General features: G+C 36.1%; 1 protein-coding gene across 1 annotated transcript in view; it reads right to left on the bottom strand.

The window, feature by feature from the left end:
• LOC135214453 (uncharacterized) overlaps nt 1–13,388 on the bottom strand; it is a 26,556-nt gene extending 13,168 nt beyond the window's left edge. The window contains 2 exon segments of the mRNA XM_064248753.1: nt 11,920–12,174; nt 12,676–13,388. Of these exon segments, the coding sequence (XP_064104823.1) occupies nt 11,920–12,174; nt 12,676–12,687 (267 nt within the window). The 5' untranslated portion in view covers nt 12,688–13,388.
• Between the last annotated feature and the right edge of the window lie 482 nt (nt 13,389–13,870).

The raw sequence follows: 13,870 nt of genomic DNA, 5'->3' as shown, positions 1-13,870 counted from the left end.
GGGTTGCGCAAGGATTTATCTTGGAATAATGATGATGATGAGGTGTGTGATGTGTCTGCCATGCATACGTACATATATGCTTATATACATACACACTGTGGCGGTCATGCATACGTACATTTATGTACACAGTGTTGGAAAATATGGGAGAGACTGACTGTACAGAAATTCGAAAACTTCTTTTTCTTGTTATAATATATATATATATATATATATATATATATATATATTATATATATATATATCAGTAAACATATATGTATGTATATATATATATATATATATGTGTGTGTGTGTGTGTGTGTGTGTGTGTGTACACACATATATATGTATATGTGTGTGTGTGTTTGTGCGTTTTCATCTAAATTGTAGGTACAAGCGTTAGTATATAACACACACACACACACACACACACACACACACTATATATATATATATATATATATATATATATATATATATATATATATATATATATATATATATATATATATATTTAAATCACCACACTTTTTCTTCGGAGGGGGTGACCGCAGAAGGGTACAATCTTCCAGTGTCTCAGCAGGCCCTCTATATTTACTGTAGATCTACAGTAAAGCATTTACTACATATTTTCATAACGTAATTTTGTGTGATCACGTTCATTCTTTGAGTACTGGACCACAGACTCGGCTACTTTATACTCCTAAGTACGGGAGACATCAGCCACTCACCTCAACATGTGAATCGGGTGCTTTGAGGAGGATAGGGTCGGAGAGAAGTCTTTACTCGGGGAATCTTGAGTGGCGGGAGAGTCAGGACGGAGTTGGGGTTACAGTGTGTGTGTGTATAGGCTAGGCTGCTGATGAGGCCCTTCTGTGCATGTCGTTTCATTGCGTCTATTTCTCACTTATTTGTGTTTGTAGCAATGACCTTTCCTTTCCTCCCACCCTAAATTAGCGCAGCTTTATATATATATATATATATATATATATATATATATATATATATATAATAATATTTATATATATATACGAATACCACAGGAAACTGACAGGCAGACGTGCCAAGCGCTCTCACAGGTTGTTTATTCACGTGAAAGGGCTTGGTACCAAACTTCTGTGTGTCATTTCCCTGTGGCATTCGCTTAGACGTATAAAGTTCCTCGGTCAGAGGTTTAGACAGCAAGTAATGTTCTTCGGGTCCGGATACTACTTTTTTGCCGGGAGAAACTATTTGTAAATAGTATCTATTTACGATGCACAGAGTCAGCCAAGAACGCTAAAGCAACGCACACACACACACACACGCACAGAGAGAGAGAGAGAGAGAGAGAGAGAGAGAGAGAGAGAGAGAGAGAGAGAGAGAGAGAGAGAGAGAGAGATTGATTTTGTTTGTATCCCTTCAAGCTGTTGACATTCTGTCTGGTCTGGGCGGACTGTCACAGAAATGTCGCCATACGAAAGTTGACTTCTGTCTTGATGGGTTTTCCTTAAACATCTCTCTCTCTCTCTCTCTCTCTCTCTCTCTCTCTCTCTCTCTCTCTCTCGTCTCATCAATATACTCTTGTTGAACAATATACATCATTCACGTAAACATTCGCATATCCACTTCTAAACGAATAGGCCGATAGTTTTGTCCAAGTAGGGTCGTGCTATATTAATGACAGTAATGACAATGAGAATTCCGTTTTGCTCACAACATTTGTGCAGTGGAAGATCACATGTCAACTGGGCGTTGAAATTCTAGTCGAATATGCCAGTTCCCTGCAGCCACTTGTATTTCTTTTTTCTACTTTTTTATTTATTTTCATTTATTCATTTTTGCAGCTCTTGGCATCTGAGTGTTGGTGGCATTTTGATGCTCTTCTTACATGATATTCTCTCTTGTAGAAGAGTTTTTGCTCTCTCCGTTCTCAGTTTTGCTGTGCTAGGGTCAGGAGGCTATGCTGAAGATGTGCTTTTTTAAATTCAAAATCTATTTCTAATATTCTGGCATTATATATAACAAAGGCTGCTCTTACAAGGTTGTTTTCTACATTATTCTCAAGCAAGGTATTATATTTGCACCAGACTCATTATATATTTTAATTTTCTCAAGTGTAGGTCCTGTATGAAATTCAAAATTTGTCATTTCAACTTAATAAATCTTTGAAAAAAAATCTTTTTTTGCACATGTCAGTCTAATCACACCATTTCCAAAACTACTTGAAATTCTTTTAAGGAGGGAGTAATATGTGAGATTGACTATGCTTTCAAAACTGCTGTGAAAAAAGTTGCAAAATTAATGCATCAGGGTACAAAGAATATGATGAGACAAAATATAAGATGATGAACATCAATTCTCATATAGACCTGCAGAAATAATACGAACGATCATGGCAATTCCCTCAAAGGGCTCCAGAAATAAAGAAGAAACAATTCTCATAAAGAGCTCCTGAAATAATGTAACAGTACAAAAGAACACGAAGAGACAATTCTCATAAAGAGCTACAGTAATTGTGTAACCGTGAAAAAAAAAAAAAAAAAAAAACCTGAAGAGACAGTTCTCATTAAGAGCCCTAGAAATGGTGTAAGTGTACAAAAGAACTTGGAGAGACAATTCTCACAAAGAGCTCTAGAAATAATAGAACTATACAAAAAGACATGAAGAGAGTTCTTATAAAGAGCTTCAGATATTGTGTAACTGAATAAAAGAACATGAAGAGACAATTCTCAGAAAGATCTCCAGAAATAATGTAACTACAAAAGGCCATGAAGAGAGAATTCTCACAAAGAGCTCCAGAAATAATATAACTGTGCCAAATAACATGAGGATACACTTATAAAGAGCTTCAGCAATATTGTAACTGTACAAAAGAACATGAAGAGACAGTTCTCATAAAGAGCGCAAGAAATTGCGTAATTGTACAGGAGAACATGAAGAGACAATTCTCATTAAGAGCTCCAGAAATAATGACACTATATATTTGAGCACTAAGAGGCAATTCTCATAAAGCGCTCAAGAAATGGTGTAACTATATACAAAAGAACACGAAGAGACAATTCTCAGCTCATAAAGAGCTCCATATGTAAAACATTTGCACAAACGAATACAAGGAGACTGTTGCCATTAAGAGTTCTATATATATTAATAAAGTACTTTCAGAGAGAACTTTGCATGATAAGTTCATTCGCTTTAAGGGCTGCAGATATAAGCTAATGTCACCTGCTGTTATAGCATCTAGTCCTGACGATGGCCATATAACCTTCTTTGAAAGCTCTCATGCCTTAGACCGATAAAGGCCATTAGCAACATCTTAACAGGATGCGTTACTTGGGAGCCTTTCTGCCCGGGCTCTTGAAGAGTGTCAGAAAGTCGTCCTGATGATTTTGTGGAATATTTCTTCCTCTTTCTTCCTGCCGATGTTTCCAGTAGTTGGAATATAACTATACTTTCTCTCTCTCTCTCTCTCTCTCTCTCTCTCTCTCTCTCTCTCTCTCTGATAAAACAGTTATCAGTCCCCTCTCTCCTCATTTAGTAGATAAAAATTTTTTTAATGTTCGCTCATAAATGGTGGAACAGTGATCTCTCTCTCTCTCTCTCTCTCTCTCTCTCTCTCTCTCTCTCTCTCTCTCTCTCTCTAACTTAGAAGTCTTGTTATATCTACTTTTCTCTATTAAAGCAAAATATTTAAAGCAACGGTCAGGTATTATTATAAATGACATCATCAATCGTAAACTCGTTACGATTATGCAGTCTCATCATATCAACAGCAGCATCTATTGCTGTTACTACTGCTACTACTACCGCTACCACTGATGCTATTATTGTTCCTTCACTCGGAATATTCGTTTCACTTATCGTATGTTTTGATAATCTACCATCAATAACAAAAAGAAATAAAAAAAACGCCCCTATCCCGTTTGTTGACGTTGCATAATTGCCTAAAAGACGATTGCTTTTGTGCTTGTTGCTATATGCTAATCAGGAGGGATAAAAGGGGCAACGATGTTTTTTCCCTCTCTCTCTCTCTCTCTCTCTCTCTCTCTCTCTCTCTCTCTCATAGATCAGCTGTGCTGTATTCAACTCACAAATTAACTGACTGACCAAAGTTCGAATCCCGAACCGGACAAGGACGGACGATATGGGCGCGTGCTCTGAAAACCGGTGTGTCCCACCTGGGACCTTCAAAACAGGAGGGCCTCGGAGGGCCTCGGAGAGGTAGCTCTCACTCACACCACTCAGATCAAACCAAGTATGAGGCACTCATCAAATTGCCTCACTCGCTGACCAGGACAGAGCGAACTGCAAGCCTTCCATGAAATCCGTTGGGTTTATGTTGACCTGGGGAGTGTATTGTGTACTTGGCGGTCAGTGGACTGCCGTGGATGGCAGCTGTGGGATGAGAAAGGCAGTGAAAAGAGTAAAAATTAAAAAAAGTGACCGATCATTCTTCCGTAAGGCTATGAATCGTTGTCGTCATTATAATATGAGGGGATCTCGATGACGCCACCTTGTATTCTCTCTCTCTCTCTCTCTCTCTCTCTCTCTCTCTCTCTGTTCAAAGACGCTAAATCTTCACTTGAGCAATTGGTTACGATTTCCAAAGTAAGGTTGGAATGGAAGAGAAAAGCAGAAATATTTGTTTTCAATTGTAGGAATATTATGACAATGTACACAAACACATATTCACACACACACACACATATATATGGTATGTATGAATCTTTATCACATCACCGTGATTCATATACATTCATTAAGCTACAAATGTCCTTTAATATCCAATTCGCTCTACCTCGGAATTAGTATATTTTCATGTGTTAACCGAGGGGGAATTTTTTAGTTGATGATAATTTCCTCCTCTCGTGAATTCGAACCAGCAGAGCGAGGAGAAATCAGGACTTCAGTGTCGTTACCGACTCAGCCAACAAGTGAGGTATAAGTTGATACCGATTCCGACCTTACAAATCACTGTCGAACTCAAGTATTTGTAATTAGAATCGACACCCAACCCCCTCTGCCATGTTAAAAAGTCGAACGTTTACCGCACGTAACCATACTATGAATTTTTATCACATCACCATGATTTATATATATGCATTAAAGGACATTGATAGTTTAATATCCAGTTCGCTCTACCTCAGAATTATTATCAACTAAAAAGTTCTCCTGCGGTTAACACATATGAAAATATATTAAGTCCGAGATAGTGTGTGCGTTTGTGTGTGCGTGTATATTTTTTTAAATTTACGAAATACTACTTAGTTTTATTCTCATTCCTGTAATCAATAATTGTAGTAAGAAACTAAAATAGAAAGCCCAACGTTGTATTATCTTGTAACACTTTCCCGACCAAAATAGATAAACACTAAATAGATAAACAACTTGTGAAATAAATGAAAGGTCCCCAGAAGATATAACTTGATCTGTCACCATCTGAAAATCTAAATTACTAATGCAATGATTGCTAACCACTAATCCACAAAATTGCAGTCATCATAATATTTTGAGATATCTCTTATACAGACAAACGAGACAGATAGGAATGATTGTTGACACCAACAACAAAAACAACAGCAACTACAACAGCGATAAGATCAATGAAAATACAACATCTACTTCGGCCCTCTAGACACATCAAGTATCGGTCTCAGAAGATAAGATTGAATTTCTACCAATGGCGAAGTAACTACAAACACAAAAACAGATGAGAGCTGCAACTTTTTTTCGTTTTCATTTATGTACGCATCGAGTATTAAGCATAAACACTCTCTCTCTCTCTCTCTCTCTCTCTCTCTCTCTCTCTCTCTCTCTCTCTCTCATTTACGCGCGAGCTTGCGTACGTATATTCACATGCAACGCACACAAATACGCGTGAATCATCCGCCACTCAACATTGCACAGACGTACGCATTCCTCTCCAGCCAACAAAACGTTACTGCAGTATACTTTGACTGCCTTGAGCCCTTGACAAACACACGAAAGGAAACACGATGCCCCGAAATGAAGATTAACCGTCTGAGTCTGTGTGGGAGACACATGGGCTGAGGTCAGGTTCGTCTTGACTTCTGCCCTTTTCGTCACGTTCATTCATTGGTTCGCTTTCAATCAGAAGTCAACGCCCACTGCGGAGTTATGGTATCATTATTCATGATCTTTTTCTTCTCCTTCGGGTTTTATATATTCTTTCTTAACATCAGCAACTTCGACGATTATGCTTGAAAATTGGTACTACGAATATTCTAAAGAGCCTCGTACGTCATGGCGGCCTTACCATTGCACGAGGTAAAAACCTTACAACACACACACACATGCACGCACATTGCTTTTACATAATTAGGCATCATGAATCGAGTTGATTTTTATTGCAACTGTGTTAAGACAGTCAGTCCTTTATAAGGTTCAATTATTATTATCAATGTGAAAGGAAATGGGGAACTATTATCCAGTGGTGACGTTTTTAAAACATTTATTTTTAATTTTTCTAACACACCCATATAGTATATATATATATATATATATATATATATATATATATATATATATATATATATATATATGTATGTATGTGTGTGTGTGTGTGTGTGTGTGTGTTATTTTGAGGTGATGATAACGACGCTATTGATGATGATGATAATTATCATTGCTGCTATTTCAAGGGCCTATGAGCAGAGCTTTATTTAAAATGAGCCAAAAATGATGAGAGAGGGGGCGGAGAAAAAGTACTTAATTATAAATACAGTTGAGAAAATGTCACTGGTGGATATATAAATAACAGAAAACGATATAAAGATACGAAAATCAAAAAAGAAAACAAATGAATAGTGGTAATTTTCCATTTTTTTTGCAGGGGTCCGTAACCTTTCAATGACTCCAGACTCTAATGAATCGCCCAGTTTGGTTCCTTACCCCCTTAGCTTAAGTCAGCTCAAGTCCTATTTGCTGACAAGTTAACTTAATATACTTAGTTTAATACATACTTTAGGGATGAATAGCTAGGAATAGAACATACATTTATAGTTTTATATGGTTATTTACTTACAAAATGTACCCATGTATACCAATATTGACACATTAAAATCAAATATATACAAATATACAGAGATCAAGTCATGCCCCCAGCATGTGGTTCTCATACCCTCCAGGGGTACGGATACCTCCTGTAAAAAATCCTTGGTCTAGACGAAATAAAATAGCTAACGGAAATAATCCCAGTTTTAGATCAGTCGAAAAGTGATCTAGACACAAAAGCTGATCAATAGACAAGACTACGTTTAGAAATCACAAAAGGGTCACTACGTAAAATTTGGAAGCTTTAGACGAAAAGTTTCCCTTATCATATATTGAGCTTTGAATTTAACTGAGTTCGTTCTAGAAGGAAGAACGGGGTTGTTATACAAAAGGAAGCCAAAGTAGGGTCAGTTTAAGATCAAAATCCAGCAATCTAAGACAAAGTATAGGTAGTGCTTAGACAAAAGAAAGCGATATCTAAAGAACACGGAAGTCATTTTAAAGAAAATTGTCTTCTTTCAAAGTAGAGGTTACTTTAGACAGAATTCTATAGCTTTAAACAAAATGACGGTAACTATTGAAAAAACACTGGTAGATTTAGAGAAAATACATTTTTCGGGGAGAAAAAGAAAGCTACTTATATATACAATTTTGTTAAGCAATGTGAATGATAATAGTCACAATGGTTACTGTGCCAGACTTCGTAACTCTTTGTTAATAGTATCGGACAGCATATATATATATATATATATATATATATATATATATATATATATATATATATATATATATATATATATGCGTGTGTGTGTGTGTTTGTGTGTATGTGTATATATAGTATTGGCCTGCATGATTATATATATATATATATATATATATATATATATATATATATAAATATATATATATATATATATATATATATATATATATATATAATATATATATACATATATATTATTAGTATAATATATATATATAGATATATATATATATATATACTATATATCTATATATATATATATATATATCTGAGCCATTCCGGAAAGCTTGTCACTGTCTCTGGGGTCTAATTGTGTAAGATGCCAAGAAGAAGTTGAATAACAAGGCAATCTGCTGGTCCCTGGGGAACAGCCACCCTCAAAGTAACCCCCCCAAAAGCCGTTAACTTTTGGCGAGGGTATGTCTGACCAACGATTGGTCAAACCTCCTTGGGAGAGAGAAATCAACCAAAGACCTGCCTAAGGGGAAAACAAGGGGGCTAAGAGGAAACCAGCGCCCTGACGCCTCTCGGCTGGCTTGTGGAGTTAGGCTTGGACATGCGAAGGGCAATGACGTGCTATCGCCCTGTGCTATTCCGTTGCGGTAGCCAGTTACCGCTAAAGTTACTGTACGTAATTATTAGTTTCCTTAAATACTCCAGCCCTTGTGTAAGTTTTAGATGATACAGATCATGTTAAACTCGCCCACTGAGTCTCATTTAAGCATGACCCTCAGGACTGCAGCCAGACCAGTGTAAGTAGACCCCGACGGGATGGGATCATAAATATATATTCAATTTGCCTCTCCTGCTAGCCATAAGGAATTTCAAACCTAACTTAGGTGTCCCATCCCTCATCGTACAATTTTGGGGGAACAGAAAACCATTAGGGCACAAAGACAGGTCATGGGAGAGAATGGGCCAATACTTGGACACTTCGTAGGCCCAGCGCTAAGATCTGATTTACTATGTCTCTTTTGCTGGTTGTATTTGCTTCTTCCAGACAACGACGATCCCCTGTGCTACCGAGATGTTCAGCCTGACCACAGGTCCAATGACTTTGGCCTGACTCTTGCTTGAACAGACAAACAGAGCAGACATGCCCATCATTGCCCCAGTGAACAAGACCACAGTTGATGGTCGAAAGCTTTAATCCTATACAAGAATTATATATTTTAAACTACAAGAGGAATTTACTTCATTGTGGATTGTATCCCCATATATATATATATATATATATATTATATATATATATATATATATATATATATATATATATATATATATATATATATATATATATATATATATATATGTGTGTGTGTGTGTGTGTGTGTGTGTGTGTGTGTGCGCGCTTGTGTACAGTATGTATATATCCATAAGTACTTAGATACAAATATACATATATATATCATATATATATATATATATATATATATATATATATATATATATATATATATAATACACACACACACACACACACACACACACACACATATATATATACTATATATATATATATATATATATATTATATATATATATAGGCAGGCCTATAGTTTTCAAGAAAGGATTAACGCGGCCAGGCGCAGTAACCGTTATGACTAATAATGACAATGCTCAAGAAATTTGTAGCGGTGGCGCCAAAGAAGCCATGACTTAACAGGATGCTTCGACCTTAGAGACAGATTGCACATACCACAGACACCTTTCAGGTGTTACGTAATTATCACGAGGAGATAACGAAAATGGAGCTTTGTGTTGCAAGTCTATAAAGCTGAAATTCTATCGAATGATGTATTCTCTCTATCTCTCTCTCTCTCTCCACAGCTCCTTGAAGAAAAGGCTTTTATTCAATTCGAAAGTACTTGAGACAAATTGTGTCCTAATCATATAGTCTCTTAGTCTCTTGGGAAAACCCAATTGTATGACTTCACGAGGACATTACAAAAAACAAAATTCATTTGCATATATGTTTTCAAACATACACACACATACACTCACATGCACACACACACACACACACACACACACACACACACACACACATATATAATATAGTATATATATATATATATATATATGTGTGTGTGTGTGTGTGTGTGTGTGTGTATGTGTGTGTGTTTGTGTTTGTGTGAGTGTGTATGCGCTTGTGTAGCAACATAAGGGGATTTCTGCAAATAAATGGTGGCTCTAAAGAAGAATATAGGTCTCATTGCCGCATTTATTCTTGAACACATAAATCAACATGATTACAACTGATTAGTAAAGTTGAATAATACTAGCCATCCAAATACACCGAAGTTCTTTGGATCTTCTCTGCATCCCTATTACCACTTCAAACAATATACAGTTTTTCACAGACAAATTAGTCTCCATTCCCATCCACCTCTTAACAACGTGATCCATATTTCTACTTATTCACTTTTTAACATCTAGTTCAAATCTTAAATATCTTTCCCTTTCAGTCCGTTCAACTTTGTCTTCCGTAGAAAGACAGAATCTTTCACTGGACTCTACTGCTTCATCCCCTGTCACTTATTCTTTGGTTCGCCTCTTCTCTCATTTATGATTAAGTTTAATACTCCATCTTCCTGACAATCATTTGCTCTCTTAACTTTATTCACATTCGTTTTGAACTATATCATCTCAGAAATACTTCTTTGGGTCGGTGTGATGACGTTATGATGCCGCCTGACTTCTACAAACTGGTTCAGATGCCCATGTATACATACATTACATATATATATAATATATATACTATATATATATATATATATATATATATATATAATATATATTATATATATATAGTTATATATATATATATATATATATATATATATATATATATATAATATATATATATATATATATATTGAAGGCAGTTGCTAGAGACCAACTGAAGGGCAGCAAGTATGGTAAGAAGGACATTTCCTTTGTTCATGATACCTTATTTGGGTGACGTTTCAGGACCATGCTTGTTCCATTCTCAAAGCTTTAAGAGAGATCACGCCAAATATTGTGAACAGGACATTGATTACAAAGATTTTCAAATAACTGGCAAGGTTTCAAATGTCCGTCAATTGTCGATACTTCATCCAATTGGTAGTTCCCCAATCAAATATTCAGACAATGTCAGCTCTGTACCTCTTGAGATTTTCCGTTGCGACCACTTTTATTTTTCAGTTGTACAGCTTTGAGAATGAGACAAAGAAGGTCCTGAAACATCAGCCAATTAAACATATAATGAACACAGGTACTGACCTTTTTTCCGTATTACCTGCTCTATATATGTATATATATACTATATACGTATATATATATATATAATATATATATATATATATATATATATATATATATATATATCAGGGTGAAGGTAGACCATTGGAAACGTAATTAATTTTAATTATTTATTTCCTATGTTTCGTAATAACTATATTACATCTTCAGGGAATCTGTTGGACAATAAATATAATTACTTTAAAAATTACTCTAAATTTCAACATTTACAAATTACGACACAATTAAAAAAACACACAGAAACAAAACAAAAAAAGACCAAGGACCGCTAACCAACCTTATGCAGAGAAGGCAAGAGACAGAATAACAATACATAAATAACAGTTAGCTCAGGTACAGTTGTGTGGAGGAGGTCTGGGTATTTAACTGGGGAACCAGTTGTTTAACAAATAATGATTCTAACTTTTATTTATGTGTAGTTATTCTGTCTCTTTCCTTCTCTGCATAAGGTTGGTTAGCGGTCTTTGGTCTTTTTTTGTTTTGTTTCTGTGTTTTTTAATTGTGTTGTAATTTGTAAATGGTGAAATTTAGAGTAATTTTTAAAGTATTTTTAAAGTAATTTTTAAAGTAATTTTATTTATTGTCTGACAGATTCCCTGAAGATGTAATAAAGATATTACGAAACGTAGGAAATAAAGAATTAAAATGAATTACAACATTTCCAATGTCCACCTTCACGCTGATGTGTCCTACAGGCCGTCGCCTTCCTCTGTCTCCTAATAATATATGAATAATATATATATATATATATATCTTATATATATATATATATATATATATATATATATATATATAGCTGTATGGATAAATCAACACATAATTAAGTAGAAAGTAAAGTAAAAAGCAAATAAATGATGCCACGCAGTACTACTCACCATGGGCTCTTGAGATTGAAGCAAACACCCATTTTGCCCCTCTCCATTCTTGCAAAGGGGCAAGTCCTCTGGGAGGGGCTCGCCTTGAGGGGCGAGGCTCACCTCCTCTGTCCAAATGTAGAAATCGGCAGTTGTTGCAGTTCTACTGTCCGGGAGTCCTTCAACTCGTGGAAAGGACAAGAGGAAGAATCCTAGAAGGATAAAGAAGGCATCTTCCAGCCTCTTCATCTTATCACTCCAGTTTGTGACCTTGACCTGTTTTTTCAAGAACACAAACCTAATTAGTTGCCTATAAGTCAGCACTATAAGCTGTGGTATATGATCGAATTACACAATATCCGGTTGAATGGATTTTTCGTCTTGAATTTTTCCTTTGATTTTGTAAGGATTTGAAATCTTTCCAAAAAGCGGATTTTCGTATTATTTAAGAAAAATACTCAAGACAGAAGATTCTGTGGTCTTGTCCTCCTCAAATTAATTTTCAGATGCTAAATGTTCTGTCTTGTTATGTCAGTATTAAGTTTTCTCCGTAAGGTACTGATAATTTCTAAAAGCTACTCACTGGATTTCAAAATTCCAGCCTTTCTTTATCTGGATAACAGTTTATATTATTTTAATTAAATCTAACACTGTAAGATGGTTTTTAAAATTCTAAAACGATCTCTAGAGATTGAAAATTCCAGTCCATTATCCTTTTCGAAATGTCACATCACCATTACCTGATTACAACTGGAACCTCTCTTTACTCGAACTCACCAGGATATTCATCGTTCTTCTCGAAAAGTCCCTGTCAGGGGACAAGACATTTTCGCGTCATTAGAATTATTTTCCTTAGTTTTACTTTTCCATTTCTAATATATCACTTACACCAGCCCATCGAGTATAAAGTATGTTTGCACTCAGTTTGTCATATACCAAGTGTCACTCACTCAACCTTAGTCAGGAGTGACGTACACAGGACACCTTGAATTACGCGAAACGCTCTCTTCACTAATCGACTCGGTATTGCACAATTCTAACGAGGGACGGTCGTCACTAAGGAATGAAATCCAAACCAAAGGCGTCTTCGCTACACTAGGAAGATTGTTAATAGGTTTCCTTCTTCGGCCAACAAAAATTCAGTAGCAGATCGACCTCTGATTCGCCAAATCGACCCTCGAATTCTAAACCACTTGAACTTGAAAAATCGACTAGCAAGAGCTGACTCTCGGGACAAGGCACTTCTCGAGAACGCAAACTTCAAGGAAAGTGATTATCAACACTTGAGCCACGAAGAAGGTCGAGTGTGAGAAAGAGAGAGAGAGGGAGAGAGAGAAGGAGGGAGGGAGGGAGGGAGGAAGGGAGGGAGTACGAGCAAGTGAGCACTGAAGAAGCTGTGTGTATGTGTCTGACCGCTCGTAAGGTCTAAGAATGTATAGAGGCACTGGTCCCGGTGCTCCTCCGAGGGCGAGGGCGACGAGTCTCGTTTGCCAGTGGCAGTGATAGCAGTGCCCCGATGGTGCCCGAAGAAAGCTGGTTGAGTCATCCTTATATCCTTTCAGAGTCACCATTTCTCAGAAGGGGTGACCTTGTCACTCAAAGGACCGAAACCTGTTTCTTCAATTTGTTTTCTTATTCAGAAGCAAGGAAAAAGAGAATCATTTCGCCAACAATTTGGGGACTATTTTCAAGTGTTAAAAAGGAAAATACCTAATGTTCGCCGAATGACTTCAAAATATTATTTGATTTTTCTTTTGCTTTTCTAAAGATTTAAGAATATACCCTTTTAGGATAATGCTCAAGCATATTTAAAATATTTCAAACTCTGGCTTTAAAGTAAAAATCATGATACATATGAATGGTGGTATGAAAATGGAAAAATTACAATTCGTAAAAGAGAGAAGCGTTTTCTTTTTCATACTTTCAGAAAAAGTTTAAAAAGACAAGCTAAAAAAGTGCAGAGCAGATACAT

The sequence above is a fragment of the Macrobrachium nipponense genome, chromosome 45 (genome assembly GCF_015104395.2).
Source record: "Macrobrachium nipponense isolate FS-2020 chromosome 45, ASM1510439v2, whole genome shotgun sequence".
In the NCBI taxonomy this organism is placed as follows: Eukaryota; Metazoa; Arthropoda; class Malacostraca; order Decapoda; family Palaemonidae; genus Macrobrachium; species Macrobrachium nipponense.
This window is presented reverse-complemented; position numbering and strand designations above follow the sequence as displayed.